Below are 23,060 nucleotides of genomic sequence, written 5' to 3' on the forward strand. Positions count from 1 at the left end.
AAAACAAAAATAAAATTATTTTTCAGTATTTTTGAAAGAATAGAATGGTTTCTGATTAAAATTGATTCTCAACTTTTTTCCAATAATGTAAAAATTAAAAAAAAAATCATGTTATAATCAGCTTTTGAGAATCATTAACAAACAGACTCAAACTATTAGATTAATTAAATAAGAAGGAGACCACTTTAATAAAGACACTAAAAATATCTTTTTTTAAAGACGTTTAAACATGTCATGTTATTATTGGACATTCTTATTAAATCGGTTAATAATTTATTTTTTATTATAAATCAGAACAAAATCGATTTATTATAGTAACAATAATAAACCTAATTGTCTACATTATAATTATTAGACCCGATCTGATCCGATCGAATCATACCATCTAAACCGAATATTTTTAATTTTTTTATAAAAAGACAATTATATCCCTGACTTTTTGTTTTTTGGATATTTAAATCCCTAAAAATTAAAAAATACAATTAAATCTCTAAAAAAATTGGATTTATTGTTATTTTTATAAAAAAATCAGTTTTATTCTAATTCGTTAAAAAATTCAAAAATAACTGGTTCATTAATACGTCCAATAATAATGCGACACGTAAATGTCTTTACAGAAAGATGTTTTACGCATCTTTATGGGAGCATCCCAAATAAGAAACCACAAAGTACGGAAAAATAGTAAAAACTATGCAACTTGATGACCTAAACTTTTCTAGTCACTAAATTTAAATTAATTTTTTTTTTCCAGAAAAATGCCATCCGAATTATGAGTAGCCAATTAATTTGCTGAGTGCATGGTATGTACTAGTAGACAAAACACAATAGTACCATCATTAGAATTTAGAAGAATTCTATATTCAAATTTCTCTTTGGCTTTGTTTTGCCCTTTGGATACTCCCTCTTGGAGGATCTTGCATTCTCCAGCTAATAAACTTTTCCATTTTCATGGAACATTCTGATTCTTGTGATTGTCTGGGGTGTTTTGCATGCTATTTTGTCCCTCTTATGCTTTACATTTTGAATAATGGAGCTCCTTTCAAATTTATTATGCACATTGTTTCAGGACATTAAATTATACACCGAGTCTTATTACCAGTACATTTGAGAAGATAGGCCTTGTTGGACTTAGCTTATTGTTTTTATTCTTAGACCACAAACATAACACTACTATTGTAGCTACAATATATATATGATAAAAAAAAGTAAAAAAATATATTTTTAGAGATATAACTTTATATATCTTTTTTTATTAGTTTAAATTTTTGAGAGAAGTGATTTTGTGATATATTATCAGAGATTCTATAACCTAAAAATCAAGAGCTCGATTCAATACAAAAATAATTTACGTAAATTCAAAAACAAATTTACGTAAAAAAATTATGTTAAAAATATAATCATTATATATATTTATTTCTGTCTACTTAAATTTTTAAAAGAATTAATTTAATAATGATTATTTTAATTTGCTTTGCATGGGAATTAACCATAAGCGAAAATGGGTAATAATACTTTAATATTTATATATTGTTGTAAAAATTAATTGAAAAAGAAGTCCCATATATTGGTATATGCAATGAAAGTAGCTTTAGGGTATGTAGTGCCAAGACACCCACTTGCATTGCCCCACCATATTCATGCATGTGAAGTTGTAAACATAGTGAAAGGAAATATCTCACTCGGACATAGAGACTTTGATAAGTCATGGAAGCATGAATAACCTTACTTTATCTACTCTTTAGCATTATTAATATCCAATGTATAACTTAATTGTAGCATCAAATAACATACATTTAATTTGGTCAATGTCTCCTTCAATGTTGAAATTTCATGGATTGGTTCACATCCGCAAACTACCCTATAGATATTAGATATATCAACAACACCACGCATGATGATGAGATAGATACTTCTTGATAATTAACTCATCATGAACTAAAATTTAACATGAACTTTATTACAATCAAACTTTTCTAAAATGAAAAACTAATAAAAAATCTAATCACTTTTAAATCAAAATAATAAAATTAGGTGAATGCTATTCTACTTTTTCTAAAGTAACATGTAAGTTATTTTCTATGATGTGTCATATTTTAATTGGGTGTATTATTTTAACCTGAGTTACTTTCTCCACTATTTCATCGTCGTTGCGCCTCCCAAGTATCACCATCTCATTGGTACTTCGTTTTCTCTTACCAAATCATTCTTTTAGAAAAGGTACTCCAACTCTCTCTAATTGCGTTTACTACTCCCCACTCCTTCGTCGTCGTCATTACGCCTCCCAAGCATCACCATCTCATTGGGTGTCTTATTTTCTCGTTTCAAATCATTCTTCTAGAAAAAGGTACTCAAACTCTCTCTAATTGCGTGTCTTGTTGGGTGTCTTGTTTTCTCTTCCCAAATCATTCTTCTAGAAAAGGTTAAATGATAAAAGTTATAAATTTAATGATAATTTTTTTTATTTCTCACGATATTTTTCAACCCGGTATATTAAAAACTAATTTATTGTAAATCTGAATTTCGTTTAAAAATTTGTCGCTAAATAATAGGTTACTATATGCACAAAGTAAAATTCGAACCCTACTAAATTAAGTAAACTAATAAATTAACTATTAGATCAATTAATATTAATTATTTTTTATTTGATTACTTTACCATTCTCTTATCTTACAGAACTTTGTTCCCTTTATGGTATAGGTCATGTATCTGTCAACAAAAAAAGCACGAAACCCTAGTCAAGAGGCATATATATAAGAGTAGTTTTTCATGCATTGTGATGGAATAGAAAATAACAAGAGCAAGCAGTTCAACAACGTGACTGTGCAACAACCTGCAATATATCTCACAGTCAAATAATTGATTATTATTCTCGGACAATTTAGTGTTCAAATTCACAACTATATACATGATCCACAACTTTAGTATATATATATAGAATTACAATTCTCATTTTTCTCAGCCAAGTATTTCCACAAGTTATTTTAATTTCACTTGAGTTCAATCGTTCTCTTTGTTAGAATGTATTGGTTTTATCATAAAACATTTTTACTTGTGAAATTTTAACAAGGGCCACAAATTAAAATTAATATTTGTATTAGGTAAATGTTGGTTTCTAATTGAGCAGGTGAGCATTTTCTTGTTGACTTACTTAGGATTCTTCAAAGATAAACTTGACAGGACTATGATGGATGGTGACTAGTACAACATATTATTATATATCCAATGAATTCAAAAAATCCTATCCTATTGATTGATTTGATCATCACATTATTTAATTAGTACGCTAATTAGTCATGCACAAAACTTTTATTAGTTATATTTATATGTATCTTATAGTTAATTAAGCAGTTCATACTTGATTTTTTTTTTTTTAACAAAGATAGGAGATTCGAATCCGCAACTTTTTAATTGAGTATGAGAAAATTATGTCATTTGAGCTATAATTCATTGACAACTTTTTGTTCATACTTGATGTTTGCTTCATTAATTTTAATTATATTAATCTAATTGATGTAAAATTACTCTTCCTAAAAATTTAAATTGATAGAAAAAAATAACATAAATAATTATATCTCTAACATTTTTTTACTCTTTTTTAAATAAGAGTTTTTTTTTTTCTGCTTACTTGACTTAAATATAGTCTTCTTTTTTTCTTTTATTTGTCTTACTTTTAGGTTTTACTAAAGATCGAACTCTAATCTTTTCGAATATAGAATTCTGATATCATATCATGAAATCACTTCTTTTAAAAGTTTAAGCCGATAGAAAAAGGCAACATAAATAATTATATATATAACACTAATTAACGTAAGAAGTAATAATTAAAATGATTTCTTAAAAATCTTATGTGTGACATTAACTTTTATATTGGCATAATGTTAAACATACTAATATGACGTAAAGAAAATACAATAAATTTAATCCCTCAAATTTAGAATTAAATTTATTAAACCCCAATCTTAAATCTATTTTTCATTATCTTCTTTTTTTTTTTAATCAAATCTACAACAAATTCAAACTCTTTCTCTTCAATATCTGAAAAGAGAGCTCTTGAACCATATACTAATTAAGTAGTTAATACTTAATACTTAAAATCTGTTTCATTATATTAACCTAGTTAACCAATGCAAAGAGATAACAATTAAAATGATCTCTCAGTTTTAATTCAATAATAGATATGTTCTTTTAGTTGTTAAACTAATCAAAATAGTCTCTTAATTTTAAAACATAAATTAAGATGGTCCTTCTATTAATTACTAAGTTAACACTGTTAACAAAAATTCTATGTATGTCATTAACTTTCATGTTGACATAATATATTAGGCGTAAAAAATATACAATCAATTTAGTCTCTTAAATTTGCGATTAAATTTCTTAAACTCCAACCCTGAATCCTATATGCTTTCTCATTATCTTCTCTTCCTTCTCCATTGTATGTGTAACAAATCCAAACTCTTTTTTTATGGAGCCACTCAAATAAAGACGCATAAAACATCTTTTTTAAAGATATTTTTTAACAATTAAAATTTAACATATGTAATCAATTAAACTGTATTATTTCTGTCATAATTAGATCGAACAAATTTATTTGGCCAAAAAATTGATGAACCAAATTTTAAACTGGTCTAAATTAATATTTTTTTATAAAAAATTACTACGATACCCTTATTATAAAAAAATGACTAAAATACTCATTATATATATATATATATTGAGAACCCTAAATCTTAACCCATGACGACATAGAAAGAAAAGAAGAGTTATGATTTAGGATTCTCAATATATATATAAAATAAGAGTATTTTAGTCATTTTTTAGAATAAGGATATTGTTGTTATTTTTTATAAAAAATATTAATTTAGATTAGTTCAAGATTTAGTTCATTAATTTTTTGGCCAAATTATTATATCTGATCTAATTTTAATAAAAATAATACAATTTAATTAATTATATATATTGAATTTTAATTACTAAAAATATCTTAAAAAAAAACATTTTAAACATTTTTATGTGAGTAACTTCTATTTTTTTTTTTTTTCAGTCTCTGAAAATAAAGTTCTTATCATGAATAGAGTCGTAATAGAATTCATTATAACAGCATGTCCACAATCCGAAATACGAGTCAATATAATTTCATGGATGAGTTTCATTAATAGCATTACTTTGATGATTAACGAAAGGGTTTTTTTTATTTACGGTTTAAATTGAGAAATTATTTTGATTAGTTTAAAAACTGCGAGATCATTTTGATTATTAAGTTAAAATTAAGAGATTATTTCAATTGCTATCTCTTAACCAAAATGTAATGTAGGTACCAGTTGGCCACGTGGCACATTCTAGTTCAACCATCTAAATTGGCCCCGTTCATGTGTTTTCATATTCACATGTTCATATAGTTTCTCAAATTCCATATATATAAAGCACTCGCAAACTAACCCTTTCTTTGTCCAACTTTTCTAAGAAGAAAAACAATATGAAGGTGATTCAAACCATGCATATTTATATATTTAAAAATTCTATATTGCATTGTAAATTTAGTTTATTTTGCTTTACTTTTAGTACTACTTAATTTATTTTGGATAGTCACATTTTTGTGTTAGTCCTAACTAACTACTATAGGCCTATGGTATTATTATTTCTTTAATTAATTTGATCTTCTTCAATTGTTGTTTATTAATTTATCACAGATCTTCAATTGGGTGCACAAGCGGTTCAATCATAAACCTCCAAAGGGTTTGATCTTCTAAAACTTAAACTTCAATTCTACATATATACTCTCATTGATTTTCCAAATAAATTACCTTAATGAACAAACAATTCATATTTTAACGAAAATGTTTGTAAACCAAAGAAAATCAGCCAAAAACAGCCATAACTTGCCTTATTTAGTATTCATTAATTGTTGTGATAATTAATTAATGTTAAATAAAGCAAGTTCTTGACTGTTTTTTTTTTTTTTTGTTTACCTAGTATTACCTTTTAATTTAATTTATAGTTCTAATAAATTCAATTGATTATTATTCTTTTTTTTTTCTTAGATGGGTTTGCTTCAGATATGAAAAAGAATGAAGTTACAATAAGCAATGATGATAATAATAAGGTTGTTGGGGATAATGAAGTAGCTTTGTTGAAACAAGTTGCACTTACTAATATGCTTGGTGGTTGGAAAGATGGGATTCTAACCATTGGAACACTTGGTTATGATCACAAAGAATATTTTGGTTTGCAAGTTCAAGATAAAAAATTATTAGGTGGTGATGGAGGGTTAAATAAAAATAAAAATAATAATAATAATAATGTTTTTGATGATTATGCTGAAAATGATGATGAGGAAGTGAATCCATTGATGCTCAACACATTTGAACATCACAACAATAACTTTGATGATGATGATGATGATGATGAAGAAGTTCATGTTGGTGGTGGTGCAAACCAAATTATCATTGATGCTAATTATAATGTTATGACCAAAGAAGAAGTGTTGATCAACAATGAAATTGTTCTTGCTGATGAATCGAATGATGATGATGATGATGGAGAGAGTGATGATGTTGATGATGATCAAAAGAAGAAGATTGTGAGAGGGGAAAGGATCACACTAGCTGATCTATTCTTGGCTGATTCTGAAGTTAAGAAGAAAATAATGGGCCCCACAAAAATCTTGGTTGAGTCAAATGATGATGAAAAATCAAACCTTAAAGTAAAGCATGGAAAGTCTTTTGCAAAGAAGCTTCTTCCCAATGTCAAGGATAATCCTCAACCAATGAAAGATATCAAGAAAGTAAGTATTGCTTAATATGTCAAAAATATTTGAATATTTTTTATATACTAAAAGTGTAAACAATTTTATACAATTATTTAATTAAATTACTTATTTAGATAATTTTTTAAATAATATATTTAAAAATTAGTTAATTTTATTAATGTGACAGTATATAATTAGTTGCTAGAGTAGCATTTTTTATATTGATAATATATGAAACTAAATTATAATTTATAACTAATTTATATTTATTATATTTTAAAATTATATAAGTGAATAATTATGTATGTGGTTTATTAGGAATATGAAGAAATTCTCTAATGTTTCTTTAATTGACTATGTATGAAAATCAAGAGACCCAATGAATTTTGCAAAGGTTGACCTAGTCAAAATTGTGTTTTGTAATCTTTTGTTAACATAAAATTATTTAAATTTTTGGCATAATTAAGTTTTTAGATTTTATAAAATTTTTCTTTTAATTTTAGTCTTGTAAATTTTAAAAGGTCTCTATTTTAATTTCTATCATTAGTATTTTAATTTGTCAATATTTAACTTGTTATGTCAACACTTAACGGATCAAACTAATAACAAAGACTAAAATAAATATCTTTTAAATTTTATGTTATCAAAACCAAAAATTGAGTATTTTATAAAACTTATTTAAACCTGAATTTTTTAACCTTTTAAAATAAAATCTACTCATAAATTTTGTTATCCATGATATTTATTAAAGCTTACTACAAAATTTTAACAATATTGTTGTTGATAAAGATTAAGTAGCTATAAGTAGTGATAGTTAATAGTTTTATATAAATAACAATCAATTTGCAACATTTCTAATTCCATATATTATTTCGAACTCGGAACATAAACTAATTCAGATATATATGTACTAATTGGCATGCATTTTCATGAAAATTAGTCTTTCATTAAGTATAATTTGTTGTGATTATATGTCCTTATAGCTCATGAAGAAAATGTTAAAGAGGAAAATCCACCCGGATTTCGATGCCAAAAATCAAAAACCAGAAAAGAAGGAATCCATTGATGGTAATCACACCAAGAAGAAGGAAGGCCGCAAGGCTTCAATATATTGTATTCCAATTTAAGGTGAATGTTTTTTTTTCTTGTAATTTAATTCTTTTTTTTTTTTTTTGGAGGAAGGTTTATGGCAAATCAGATATTGTGGTTGGTACTATGTTTTCATACATTAAGATACAACTATATTAAAAATACACTAAAATCATCTGTCACTAAAATTAATTATTAACATAAAATATTAAAAATAGTTAAATTATATAAGTAGTTGATTTTAGTATATATTTAATATATTTTTTATTAAGATATTGATGAAGTGTGAAGTGTCTTTAATTAAATATATGGAATTTTTTTTTCTTTGGTTTTTTTCAACAAGACAAATAGATAAGTTCATGTAGTTATCATAAACTTGTGGGTGCAAATTGTTCTGAGAGATGGAAAAAGAGACTCAATATGATGGTTTTTTTTTTTTTTTTTTTTGGTCATGATATGATGGGTTTATTTTTTAACTCATTAAAACCATTAATTTTCTTTTGGCCTATAATTATTAATATGTCAATTCATAAGAGCCCATAATTATTATTGATATGATCTTATCTCAACCGTACCCTACCAAATGTTTTTCACTCCAATTTTTCTTTATTTGTATATATGTTGGATCATCACAAAATACACATGAAAAGGGCCTAATTCTTGAATATCATTGTTCATGCATCTTGAGGGAAGATACATAGGTGCATGCTTGAGAAATATATGTTTCCCAAAAGTCATATTCAATTCCATGTATGTCATAATAACCAGCCAATCATTTATATCCTTAGGCCTACCTTACACAAATAACTAATAAAAAATCCAAACAAAAAGGTCAAAATAATGTAATCTATAACATTATTTATTAAAAAATTAATTTTGATACTGACAGTATAAAATATTTTATATAATTAATAATTATATTAATTTTTTTAAATGATTATTCATACAGTCAAAATAAAAAATAATTATTTTTATTAATATAAAATGAATTAAAATCAAATTTATTTATTAATCAATTTTTTTTTTTTTGGTCTCTGATGACTTGTTACAGGCACCAGCTATGCATTGCTAAGCTCTGTGGGAGATTCCCCTCTATTTATTATGTGGAGATGTAGTTTTGTTCACTATATATTATATTGTAAAATTAAATATAAAATATTATTATTATTATCATCATTATTATTAGTGTATTATATATGAGAAATGCCTTGAACCGTGTGATTTTGTAATTCGTGATTATCCCTCTGTTTGTTTGGCTTTGACTTTGATTTGACCTAAGAATGTGGATCCATGTCTCAATTATATATGTATGAATTAGGTTTAAACTTGGCTCTTCGTTTAATCTAGGCTTAACTTTGAGACTTATTATTTAATTTTATCGTATAGATCTGTGCTTTTTTATTATCATCTAACATTTGAACTAATGATCAATTATTAAAAGATAGAGTAATATACTTATTATCTTAATTAATTTGTATTTGATTATTATTTATTCATATTTAATTAAAAAATGAGCAGATTAATAGGCACATAATTTGTATTTATATATTTTTAATTTTTCATGTACTACCCTATCTTGAATTAATATTGTAGGGTGGAAATAAACAAAGGTTCCTCCAAAAAAAAAAAAGAAAAAAACAAATAGGAAAATCAGTCAACAAAATAAATTTAATTTATTTCTCCATCAATCTTAATTGTTCATCACAATAATTTTTTTTTTCTGCCTGCTATGTGATGTGAGTACCTACAAGATTGTTACTTAATGTTTGTCTTATCAGAAGAGTAGAATAATCGGATAGGGAAATTAAAAACAGAGAGAAAAACAAAAAATTCCAAAGTGAAAGGAGGTGAAAATATTTTACAAACACTGTTGCCAACTTGCCATGTAGATGACTCTGGTAAAAGAATAAGTATTTTCCCGAAAAAAAATGTCAAACAATATTCCTTCTTTATAGATCATTCATCGATGTATTTAGATATGATTTAATTTAGTCAACAAAAAAAATAAAAATAAAAAGTCACCAAAAGAAAGATGATTTAATTTATATTCAAATAACATATTGTTCACAAAATATAAAAAATAAAAAGATTACTGTTGTAATGATGATTCTCTGAAAATAATGGCTAGCCATTGAATGATTAATTATAAAATTAATAATATATAGAATTTTTTATATTAATACCATTTTTTTCTACAGTATCTCTAATTTAACAGACTAAGGATTAATTCGTTACGGATCTAAGTTTTATTTAAGAATTTGTTGTTGGCCAATAGGTTGTTGCATGCACAAGACAAAATTCGAATCCCTAATACTTACTTAAGCAGACGTGTGAACTGATTACTCGACCAACCCAAGTTGATTACCAATTATTTATTATTGGTATCTACCTTTAAATAATAAATACTCTATGTTTGCTCTTTCAAACAATAAAACAAAATCAAATGTTTTTTTTTTTTTTGGGGGGTCAAGAAATCAAATGTTTGAACATCATATTACAATTTTAACTGATTTTTTTATAGTTTGGGCTTAGGAGTAGATCCATCAAAGGCCCAATAAGACTCGCAAAAATTAAGCATCTCCAAAACAATCAGCTTGTAATAAGGCTCAGGCATGGAGGGCTAGCAATAATCTTTCCAGACATTAAAAAAAACATCATTTACATTAACGGGTCTCATCCTGACCAAAAAGCAGTTTTGCTATCATGTGTTTTAAACAACCAACTTGCAAGCCCAAAAAAAAACAAATCAACTTGCAACTGAGATTTTAATTGAGTGGTTAAATATATTGTCTCTTACTATGTTATATTCGGATTCAAATCTTAACAATAACCAAGTAGTAGATAAAATCCTTAAATATGTGTATGAGTGTGATATAATGTTTAAGATTGAGAACGGTCCAATCCATCAACTTGAGTGATTTTAATGATAAATTTAACAATTCCGCTAGGTAGACATGGGAGGTGTGAATAATGGCCTATACTCCCAATTCTCATAACTATGAAAAAATACCAGAGCCTAATTTTACTTTCACTTTTCATATTCTCCATTACCTATTTTCACTCACACCAAACCCTAAACCCTATTTTCACCGCAGCTTTCTACTGCCACCTAACGTCCTCTAAAACATTGTCCACCATCATTGATCAAGAAGCTGCGGTGTGCCACCATTGCCACCTCGTCCAAAACAGAGACGCTATTCCGTGGCTGCTCCATGCTGCACTGCTGCCTCTCCTCCACGCCGCATCATCGCCTCTTTTTCACATTGCACCGTCGCATCTCCATCTCTGAAGCCCGCGAAATGTCGTTGCTATCTCCGCCCTTGCTCAGTTGTTCCCCACAGTGGCACCGTGCATCTGTTCTCAATAGCCGCGCATTCCCAACGAGTGAGAAGGCCGCCAATCGCCCAACTGCGCCGTGCACAACCGCACCGTTCTACTGGTTCCCTATGACACGCATTCTTGCCGAGGAAGAAGGTTGTCCGTCATACAGCCATACCGTGATGACACGACACATCTCTACTTTGTCCTCGTCTTATTTCACCCAAATGATTTGATCCAAATAAACATTCACATCTCAATGAAAAGAACCATCCGTATACATAGTAAAATAAACATCCAGTGGAGCATGTAAATGCAGAATCAAGCAAATCAAGTAAAATACTAATGATATACCCAAATAAACATGCATTTTAAAATGAAAAGAACCATTCGCATACACAGTAAAATGAACATCCGACTTAGTTGATAAGAAACAAGTAACGAGACAGCAGCTGTGGAGGGCACCAGAGTTGCGATACAGCAGCGGCGACCCCGGCGAGGATGGCGGCACAAGATTGCGAGAGAGCGGTTGCGACAAAAATAAAAAAAAATTAAAATTATGATTAATCCTAATTAATTCAAAATTTAATTTTTGAAATTAAAATTAACTTTCCTTTTTTTAACCTATTATTTATGTTGTTAAGAGAAAAAGTGCGCTTTTTATTTTTCGTGTGAGAGAGAGATATATTACAAGATGCTGTGAGGAGAGAATTATTTTACATTGCTGTGGGTTATACAAATCAGAGACACCAATTTGTTTGTATTGTTTTGTTTTTTAAACAAACAATCATAAATCGGACGGTTCGATTTGTGTATTTGAAAATTTAAAAAAATTAATATTAAAATCGGACCCTCCGATTTTTAATTTATTTTTTTTTTCAAATAAATCGGACCGTCCGATTTGAATATTATCAATTAAAAAAATGCCATATCAAAGAAAAACACCTAATCTTTCAATAATAACGTATTACATATATTTAATCAATATAAAAAAAATTAGCTGAAAAAGTGTTGTTCCCTATATTTTCTCTAAATTTAATTGATAAAGAGTGCAACATTTTTACTTAATAAAAATTGTTTAAGAATAAACTATTTAAAACTTAAAAAATTATTTTTTATACAAGATAGCTAAATCTCACCTTTAATTAATGCGTATGATTCATTTGTAATTAGTAATAGTACTTAGTGAGTCATTTTATTTAATGAACTTTAATTTCAAAGAAGGTAACTCACCTATATTTTAATATCTCGTTAACAACGAGGTGCATACAACTCTTATAACCAATTAAAATTTAGATTTTATTAAAAAATATAAAAATATATAAGATTCTCATAAGTCATAACTCATCTCACTAGAAAATAAAAACACAATACTTGGTGAAGTGCCTGACTCATCCACTTTTTCTGTCAATTGTCATCACTCATCTCAATGTAAGACATTTCTTTCAAACTCTTCTTGTCCATTTAAAATATAAAAATGAAAAAGTACTCTCAATGATATTTTTCTTGATATCTTCTAGTATTGGAAATTATTTTTCTCTATTATGGAGTGGGTTTTATGAATAATTTTGAAGTGAGGTGTGTTTGGATTTGTATGTGAACAGTCAGAAGAAGTAACAGAAGCAACATGAGTTCAAAGATTTTTACTTTTGAAGATGTGGCTAAGCACAATCACAAGAATGATTGCTGGCTTATAATCAATGGAAAGGTTAACTTTTGACAATTGCTTCTTATTCTTGATCTGTTGTTCTACATTCATCTGTTGTAGATTTTGGGTTGGATCTGATTTATACTCATCTATGCTTCTAATAAGATGAATACATATATCTGATTCGTATGTGTTTGAGCATAAAAGAACATATTTTTACTGTTTACAAGGACTGAATTGCAATATGATTGGGTTAATTTGGCATTTCTAGAATTATAGGAAAACTGGATTGGCATCTCTAGAAATATTAGGTTCTGGGTTTTACCACTAGAGAGAATACTAATTGAGAGAGCATCAAAGAGAAAGGGGATTAGTCTCTTTCAGTGTACAACCTAACTATTTTACTAGTTTTGTAACTATGCCTTTGATTCTCTTAGAATTACAAGAAAGATAGTAAATTTACTGAGAAATTGTTTTGCTCTGATCTGTGGTTTCTAACTGCTTTTGGAGCAGTTCCATTCACTAGGAATAATTTTAAGAAATTGTTTATTGAAAAATAGGGTTCCTATAGATGTATATTGGAAGGTTCTAGAAGTCAAAAAGGGATAGGGAAGAGGGATACCTTCATAAGCTTGTGCATGTTGGTATTGTTAATTTGTTATATATAGCAAAACTGCATAGTACTTACCTGTGTACTTATTCGTACGCCAAAATCAGCCACTAAAATCAGCCACCAATATATATGTGTGGTTTAATTTTATTTTCAATGTGTATTTGTATTCCAACATGTATTTTATACTTGTGGCTGACTTTGGTGGCTGATTTTGGTGTATACATAGCATAGTCGAATTCAAGCTGTAGGGTAGTTAGACTCATTCTGTATTTTCCTTGATGTTGTTCTATTTTGTTTGGGCATTCACTTATCGAAAAATAAAATAAAATGTTTTGATACATCAGGAAGAGTGTTTGACACTTTGACTTAACTTTCTATTATCTTAAAAAGTTTTACACAAGCATCTAATTATATTGTCAGTGCATAGTAATTAAATTCTTTATATTTTAGCACTTACTTACCGAGTTGAAATGCTTTGTAAAACTATATGGCATTTGCTATCTGGGTTTGAACACAACCAACACTGCTCATTATAGATATTGCCTTAACTGTAGTATGTTGAATAAGGCTATCAAGTGCTGGAATTAACTCGAATCGCGTCAAGTTTAGGTTCCCAATTTGCTATTCAAGTTTACTTAAACTCCACAAGATTATATTAACTCTCAAGTTTCATGCCCTTGGTGTTGAATATTAATTAGCTTGAAGGGGGAAAGAAAATTGAGGGATGTCCTGAAAAGATAGGAAACTAATGTAAGATGGAAGAGAGTATTTGAACTACAATTCAACATGCTAACTATTTGAATTGTGTGTTCATAACCATCATGTAGTATTAGAATCGATTTTTGTTCAGTAGTTGCGTCCCTCGCAGATGTCCATGCTTGCAAATTTTACACTCCAGATGTCAAATTTGTCAAGATTTTCTTGTTTGAGAATCTCCCTCAATTTGTCCACAAAGATTCTTCATGTTCTAGTTTGATCTTCATCACATACTAATTGGGGGACTGTGAAATGTTGGCCTTATGAATTCATATAAACGCGACTATCTAAGAACATCGATGATGGAAATATTTGAATGTGAATTGACTAATCAATTATGCTTCAACACATTGTATGCATATGCTGTGAAACATCATGTTAATGTCTTTTGATGCCATGAAAACTTTGATCACCATCTTTTTAGATTCACTATCTAACATTAGATGATTTCCATTGAAAGAAAAAATGATAGATTTAAGAAAATAATGGCATGGAAAATTATAACATGCATGTCATTGAATCAGGCATATGATGTTACCCCATTTTTGGATGACCATCCAGGAGGCGACGAAGTTTTGCTAACATCTACAGGTAATTAGATTCTCTTTCTCCATCAGCGATTTTCGACTAAAAAACTCTGTTCTTATTTACTTGTTATGATGATGACAGAAAATGAAAGCCTGTGATGGTTAAAAATACTTCAACTTTTTTCATGTATGCATACTGATATGTGTCTGTGTGACTCATTTTCTGATAACAAATTGTCATAGCTATACCAATGATCATACTGAAATCTAGAAAAGAAGAGAGAAAAGCTAAGAATTTTCACATGTGTTTGTTTATAACAGCAAAGGATGCTACCATTGATTTTGAGGATGTTGGCCATAGTGACTCTGCTGTAGAGATGATGCAAAAATACTTGGTCGGCGAGGTAGATACCAACACACTTCCGGCAAAAGCTAAACACAATTCACCACCACCAACACTAGCACCTTCCTCTAGCAACCAATCCTCGGCCGGATTCGTCCTTCAATTCTTGCAATACGTGCTGCCGTTGCTGATATTGGGATTTGCATTTGCTCTGCAGTACTATGGCAAGAAAACCAAGCCAGAAGAAAACTGAGAATATGAGCTTGAACCATGGTTTTTGGTATATCCATTATTGTTATGATTATTATTATTCACACAAATATCATTTTGGTAATCATAGACTTGAGGCAGTGTTGTTTTAACTTGTTTATTTTAGACTTTATAGTATATGAATTTGTTGAAGTGAATTTCATCATAAGCATTGTGGGTAGTCTAAATATTTATGCTATTATGATATATGCCATGTTTAATTATGTAGCCATGGCTAAATGTATTTTTTATGAAGAGAAATGGGTCAACAAACCTTACTTAGATCAAAGGCTTTTGGTTGTGACTTACATCACAAGGCTTTGTTCTTTTTTTTTTTTTTTTGAGTGTGATCTTCATAAGAGCGTGGCCCAATATTAGATAGTGTAATATGTTGGAATAGGCCCAATGGGGATTATTAAGTGGTTGATTACTTGTTCAGGTCCAATACCAAAAATAATCTTGATTAGGCTGTAAATAGTTGTACTACCAACCAAGTTGGGTTGGTCTAGTGGTTAGCTCACTAATCCGTTTAAGCAAGTGTCGGGGGTTCGAATCCCGCCTTGTGCATGCAGCAACCCATTGGCCAGCGGCAAACCCTTAAATGGAGCTCAGTATCGCGACGGATTAGTCCTTGACCCCCCGGATTAGGGGATATCTTCATAACTTTCAAACCAACAAAAGATTAGTTTATTCGATCGTAGAATCTCAAAGTTGAAAAAGAAAAAGAAAAACAAATTAATCGTAACTCATAAAATTACCTCGATGAGGTTCAATCTTAATAGATCATAGGTGATATTTTCATACTTATTCACCATAATCTTTCTCCATATTCTACTGGAACTTAATTATTGCTTGGGCACTTGGTTTTCATGAAAACATTTCTTTTTCTTTGGAAACAAGGTCTAGAAAATTAGAACTTCTTGGAAGAAAAACTAGTGTAACTAATGGCTGAATAAACTCCCTCTTTCCAACAAACAATGTACTTGACCACAATAATATTATGAAAGACTTGTGTCTCAAGTTTATCCTAGTTAGACTAAAACAATTAGAAATATAATTATTAATGTTACTTTTTTCTATTAGCTTAAGTTTTTAGGATTAGTGATTTTATGATATGGTATCAAAGCTTTATGTATGAAAGGTGAAGAGTCAGGTCTTTGGGAAACCTCAAAAAGTAAGTTAGATGCTTAGAGAATTGCAAAAGTAAAAAAATAGCATAAGACAAATAAAAGAAAAAAGAAAGTCTACAAAAAATCAAATGAACCCAAAAGAAGCTCTTATTTAAAAAGGAATGTTAAAAATATAGCCATTAATGAAGTGTTAGACATATAACTCCTAATAGTTATTTTAAAAGAGAAAGTCTAGAGGGCCAACAACTTTTGTGTTTTGTTGCCAACACTTAACCATCAAAAGAAAAGTGAGTGATCTCCCACCATTTAATATAATCTCACACCATTAAAAACACTATTGATGGCCAATTGATGGTTACAAAACACAAAAATTGCTGGCCCCCTAGCATTCCTCATTTTAAAACTTGCAATTTTTTTTCACAATATCTAGGGGTGAGCACAGGTCGGTTTTGTTCGGATTTATGGTAAAATTAAAACCGAACTGGTCAAAATGTAATTGGTTTAGTTTGGTTCAAATTTACGTTTTTTTTAATATGTACCCGAACCAAACCAAACCGATTAAAAACGGATTGGTTCGGTTCGGGTAATTGGATACCAATAACTTTGAAATTCATAAAAAAAACCAATTTTTTTATCTTAAAAATTTAATAAATACAATAAACATGTAACATCAATAGAAATAATCCAAACGTGTTAAACACCAAATACATTAAAAACTAAACTCATTAAAATCCAAACATATTAATATGAATAATCATAGTCTAATAGAAAAGTCATATATATTTTTTATTTTTTTATTTAATTAATATATGATCAGGTTTGCAGGTTGGTTCGAATTCTATACCCTCAGAATCGATACCCGAACTAATCACTAACAAAAGTCATTAGTTTAATTTAGGTTGAACCCAATTACTTGTTGGTTCCAAAATCAATTTAATTGATTCCAGAACCAATTTAATTGATTTAGTTCAGATTCAAATGAATAATCGAATACCCACCCTGTGCTCACCCATAACAATATCCCCTGATTTAATATCGTAAGGACTAATCCGTCGCGATATTCCAAACTTGCAGCTTTAGCGATATAGAAGATGATGATAAGAATTTCAAAAAAAAAAAGATGATGATAAGAGTATGTAATAGAAAAGTTTTGGCCTCGGCTCTATGTATATCCATTGACAAAATGGGCCACATAGTTGTAGACATGATATTGGACCCTTGTTTTTTAATTCAGAGGGCAATAGACAGATGGAGTTATGGAATATGGAGAACCATGTTTGGGTCATAATATTATTAAATGATTCATTATTTTATTATTATAACTTGCAATAATCCACAATTGCTTTTTTTTTTCTCCTTGCTTGTTATATATCGGAAAGAAATCTCTCCCTTTTAAACTTTTTTTTTTCGTATTGAACAATCTCGTCTTTTGCCAATTTTTATTACACTCAATTTTTTTTTTATCATTTTGAACGAAGAAAGAACTGTTAATTTAAATCTTGAAACCCTATATTTTTCGAAAAAATATAAAAAAATTAATTTTTAATTAGTTAACATTACCCAAATCTTTTTAAAAATTCTAAAAATTATCCTTTTTTGAGATTTTAGAATTTAAAATTTTTAATTTAGAGTTTAGATTAAAAGTTTAGATTTTAGAGTTTAAATTTAAGATAAACAAAATAATTTTTAAAAAATTGTTTAATTGACTAAAAAAAGTTGATTCCCTAACAAATTTTTTCTATAATTTATATAGTTAAAAAATTGTAAGTGTAAAAAAAAAAGGATGAGATTTTTCATTTTTGCCCTCTGGATTTTTCTCCCACTTCTCTTTAACTTATGGTAGATAGAGTGATGCTTCTTCTAATAATGCTACTACTATGTTGTCATTGTCATTCACACTTGATAGGGTTTATTATGGTGAGATTCTTTCATGTCTTTTGCTCTGATGGACTGTAACAACCTTTATAAAGAGAAAAGGATAGCTAGCTCCAATCTCTTATTCTTTTCTTTAATTTTTTAGATATGTTATTTGTACTTTTTTTATTTTAAAATTAATTCATAACATTTTTTTACCACTAAAAAGGAGAATAGAAAAGAGTGTGTTATTGACCCGTGATACAAGGTAAAATAAGAATAAGTATATATAATAGTTCTATTTTGTTTTACAGAAATATTAGAGTAATTTATGTTGATAAAATAAATGGAGTCTAAAATTATGCAGATGTCTTAAATTAAAATTGGTTGCATATTTTGTTATGAATATTTTTCTATAAATCAACTTGATTTGATTTATATAGAAATGTTCAACATGGCCTGTAACCAATTTTAATTTAAGATATATGCGTAATTTTAAATTTTTATTTATTTTATCAACGTAAATTACTCAAAATATTATGTATACTTAAAAAATTAGTCAATATGTATTTATATATTAATATATGTATTGTTTTATTCATTTTTAATATATATTTTAATATTATTCTATACCATTTAATACTGATTATTTATGTATATAACTATACATAACATAATTATTTATTTTATTTTCAAAACATCGTTAATGATAGAAACAAAGTTTAATCTTTTTAAAAATTTAAAAGAATTAAAAAAAATAAAATATATTGCAGATGTATCTAAACCAAATGTTTGATCATATACATTCTTGAAGAAGTTCATGAAGAGTTGAGGTTTCTCTATACATTATTATAATATGATTATATTCTTTTATGTATTATTAGACCTTGTGTGAGTTCACACTTCCAAAAGAAACAAACAAAGCTATAAATAATCCAAAAGAAGAATAGATCAGATCAAACGAAATTCTAACTTACCTCAATGAACTATGATGTTTAGACAAATTCATATAATAGGAATTTATTTTAATAACTTTTATTAGAAGTTTTCATCATATATAGCTTAATTTTAAAGGAGAATGCTGTATATATTTCGGCTCTAGTAAGCTCATAATAATTGAGATTTTGGAAACCTGTAAAGCAAATATCTCTCACTAGTGAATACCAATAATTATGATTACTAGAATTCATTGCATGCAACATTATTTCTAGCTTGCACGTGAGCACATTTATCACAATTTTGTTACTTTTAATTCCTAATTATTTCTAATTAAGAAAAATGTGAAAATTTTTTATATTCTTTTGCAATAATTATAGAGTAAAGTATCGTTTTTGTCCCTGACGTTTGGGGTAAGTTCTATTTGTGTCTCTAACGTTTAAATCGTCCTATTTGTATCCTTAATGTTTATAAAAGTGATTCAATGTTATCCTACTATCAATTATACTAACAAATCAGATTATATTTTTCAATTATTCTCACTTGGATGTATTCATTCTCAATTAGGTCTCAGTTGGATGTGTTTGATTTTAATATTATACCCACTATTTGTGTTTAGATTCAATTATGTCCCTAAAAAAGTGAATTATGTAAATATTGTAGGAATTAGTTTTAACATTTGATGAGCTATTTTTCGGAGTAGATCATCGATTCTATCACAGACATTTGTATTCTAACTTTAAGAAGAGATTTTTAAAACTCAAACTAAAGCGCTCATGACGTATAATTGACGGCAGGATAACATTGAATCACTTTTACAAACGTTAGGGATATAAATAGGACGATTTAAACGTTAGGGACACAAATAGGATTTACCCCAAATGTTGGGACAAAAACGATACTTTACTCATAATTATAATAATTCAAGCCAAGAATTTTAGTAATTTCTTTGGAAGTATTTCAAATTTTTACAGAATTCAACATTTTTTCTATTTAATAAATCGATTATATAGATTAAACAAATGTCAAAAACAATGAGCATATATATATGGCAATTTAATTTCCTAAGAAGTGATACTTATTGAGATTAGTTATCCAAGACTTTTCATATTGCATGTGCATGGTTTTAATTAGGGTCCGGAAAAGTTGAAACACTTTTGGAAAAGTTCAATGCACTCTTATTATCACACAATGGGGTTTCCAAATATATATATCATATATACTTATTGAGACTAGTTATCTAACTTTTGGATTGTATGTATGTGCATGATTTTATAGGGTCCGAAATAGTTGAAATTCTTTGGCAAAGTTCAATGCACTCATATTTATCTCACAATTAGCTAGGTTTACTAATTAAGATTCATGTGATCACACTATAGTTATCTAAGACTTTTTCGTGTTGCATGTATGTGCATGTGCATGGTTTTAGGCTCGGAAAATAGTTGAAAAACTTTGGATAAGTTCAATGTACCTTGTTAGCTTCAGTGATGTATGTATCCCAACAATTTTGGAGGTCCATATATATGACCCCAACAATTTTGGGTGTGTGTATGAGCGAAAAAAAGAACAATAAAATTCTCTAATAAAAAAATTAATGACATAAAATATTAAACAGAAAAATTCTTTCATTTATACAGATATTTAGAAAAAATAATAAAAGTGATGATTTTCTAGTAAAAAAAAGTGTAGAATTAGAAGATTTTTTTTTTGTCCTAGTATCATCTTCCACTAAAAATAGTTGAAATCTTTCATGAGAATGCTAGAGGAATTATCTTACCCTGTTTTATTTGTATTTAGCTTTTATTTATTTTTTTTAAAAACATTTGCCCCATTTTAATGCCAAAATATATGTGTGTACGTACGCGTTAAATTTTTTTTTTTTTACTCTTGTGCTAATTACTAAAGAGGTGTATCTACATTAATTAACTAAGTTGAGGGAGATTTAAGCTCAGAGTTAAGTTTTTTTTATATCGTAATTCGTAAATGTTGAAAATAAAATTAATATATATTATAAATTAAAATACAATGTGTGTATTAAAATATATCATTTTAATGCAAAAGTAAAATTACGTAGCATAAAAAATATTAGTTAAAGAATAAATTATTTAAATTCATTTAAAAAATATAATTTTAAAGATATCTAACATTTAGAATAAATAAAATTGAACCAACTAAATAAACATGACCAAAAAATTACATCGAGTCAAAACTATAAATTTAAAGTCAACCTAAGAAATTTTATGTCATACTATATTTTTATTTTTGTTAGTGTATAATTAAGATCAATTAACATCAATTAGATCAATTAGCATCAATTAGTATATTTTTATTATAAGATATTATATTTTTATTATTTTAATTTTTTTAGTATTTATATATATCTTTGTATATTATATTATTTATTTATAACTCAATAATACATTATTTTTTTTAAGAGGAGTGTTAAGGAGTCATCAAATTTTATAATTCGTAGTTATTAATTAATCATTATTAGTATTTTTAATGTGTGAGATTATATTTAATGATATAGAATTGCTTACTTTTTTTTCTGGTTAAGTGCTGATCAAATTTTAATAAAACTACTGGTCCTATAATTTTTTTTTAATTTAATCTCTTATTTCTAACCCTTTTTATTGGGTTGGATTATAATTAAACACTCCTTATTGTGTTATATATTATATTCTATTTTGTAATGATAAGATGCATTACGATAGTCGCACAATAATTACAGAACAATTAAAGTAAATCATTTCATCACTACAAAACCAACTTGTGGACCAAAAAAGCCCTTCGAAAATCAACACTATTTAAGAAAATGGATTAATCGAATGATTAATTTATTCATCTTTAAATAAATATAAAAAATTTAAATTCTATTTCATGTATATATATAATAATTTATTAATCAATTAATAATAAACTTATAAATAGATTTTAAATTTATAACAGACTAATTCTTGATCTGTCAACTGCAAATACGGTAAAAAAAAAAAATTCACATTCCTAAGAACAACTTATTGCATTGTGTTAATAAGTTTATCTTCATCCATTAATTGTGTCACAAACACTGCGAGATTTGGGGGATATGCCACGCTAATTGGTATGAATGACTAATCGGATTAGACACTAAGAATAGCCAATTCCACCAAACAAAAACATGGTAAAATAGAAAGGTTGTCATGGTACGGTTATGTCAAAATCAAGTATAGGGAGAAACATTATTTAGTGCACCACATCTTAGATCATAATTAATCTATTTGATTAGGCCTAGGACAATAACATTATGTTGTTTCTACTCATTCACTGTTTCTAACACAATTTTAGTCTCATACAAATTACAAAAGTAACATCCACATTAACTACACAACCTTAGTCATGGTGCATGAATGGATGAAAACCATCAAGTTTTGCATTAACAATCCGTTATACTTTATTTCTGTTGCCAAGTTTTATTTGGCAATCACATCATTATTTTTTATTTGTTTAAACTCTTAAAATAATTAATTTTATGATATAATATTATAATTTTTATAATTAAAATGTTTAAAATTTAATTTTATTGACACTTAAATTTTTTTTAACATATGAAAAGTATAAAAAATAATTTATATAAAATTTAAGAATTCCATAACAATTTTTATTAAATAAAGTGTAAAATATCTAACTATCTAACTATTAATGTGGTCTAAATTTTTTGGATAAATAATTTTTGATGAAAAAAAGTTACCAAAGATGATTTTCTTTCTAAATTATCTTTCACCATTTTGAAGGAGATGATTTTCAATTTAGTCCCTGAATTTGTATACGAGTCTCAATTTAGTCTATAAAATTTTAATTGTCTTTATTTAATTT

General features: G+C 27.5%; 2 protein-coding genes across 2 annotated transcripts; both read left to right on the forward strand.

Annotated features, from left to right (window-relative positions):
* Positions 1 to 5,400: 5,400 nt before the first annotated feature.
* LOC107628138 (protein TILLER ANGLE CONTROL 1-like) lies at positions 5,401 to 9,176 on the forward strand. Its single transcript, XM_088505279.1, has 5 exons — positions 5,401 to 5,479; positions 5,688 to 5,733; positions 6,039 to 6,781; positions 7,729 to 7,873; positions 8,886 to 9,176. The coding sequence occupies exons 1-4, from the start codon at positions 5,474 to 5,476 to the stop codon at positions 7,870 to 7,872; spliced, it is 939 nt and encodes a 312-aa protein (XP_088361405.1). The 5' UTR covers positions 5,401 to 5,473; the 3' UTR covers position 7,873; positions 8,886 to 9,176.
* Positions 9,177 to 12,452: 3,276 nt separating this feature from the next.
* On the forward strand, positions 12,453 to 15,605 carry LOC107624023 (cytochrome b5). The gene is made up of 4 exons (XM_016326461.3): positions 12,453 to 12,583; positions 12,757 to 12,860; positions 14,694 to 14,760; positions 15,018 to 15,605. Exons 2-4 carry the CDS (start codon positions 12,780 to 12,782, stop codon positions 15,290 to 15,292), a joined length of 423 nt encoding a protein of 140 aa, XP_016181947.1. The 5' UTR covers positions 12,453 to 12,583; positions 12,757 to 12,779; the 3' UTR covers positions 15,293 to 15,605.
* The last annotated feature ends 7,455 nt before the right edge of the window (positions 15,606 to 23,060 follow it).

This window comes from Arachis ipaensis, chromosome B2, assembly GCF_059453495.1.
Source record: "Arachis ipaensis isolate K30076 ecotype BB chromosome B2, ASM5945349v1, whole genome shotgun sequence".
Classification (NCBI taxonomy): Eukaryota; Viridiplantae; Streptophyta; class Magnoliopsida; order Fabales; family Fabaceae; genus Arachis; species Arachis ipaensis.

Excerpts from the sequence above, each read along its gene's own strand:
- LOC107628138 (XM_088505279.1), top strand. Across the intron at positions 5,734-6,038 it reads CAATCATAAACCTCCAAAGG|ATGGGTTTGCTTCAGATATG; the intron begins GTTTGATCTTCT and ends TTTTTTTCTTAG. Across the intron at positions 6,782-7,728 it reads CAATGAAAGATATCAAGAAA|CTCATGAAGAAAATGTTAAA; the intron begins GTAAGTATTGCT and ends ATGTCCTTATAG.
- LOC107624023 (XM_016326461.3), top strand. The coding sequence starts at position 12,780 with ATGAGTTCAAAGATTTTTACTTTTGAAGATGTGGCTAAGCACAATCAC. Across the intron at positions 12,861-14,693 it reads GGCTTATAATCAATGGAAAG|GCATATGATGTTACCCCATT; the intron begins GTTAACTTTTGA and ends TCATTGAATCAG. Across the intron at positions 14,761-15,017 it reads AGTTTTGCTAACATCTACAG|CAAAGGATGCTACCATTGAT; the intron begins GTAATTAGATTC and ends TGTTTATAACAG.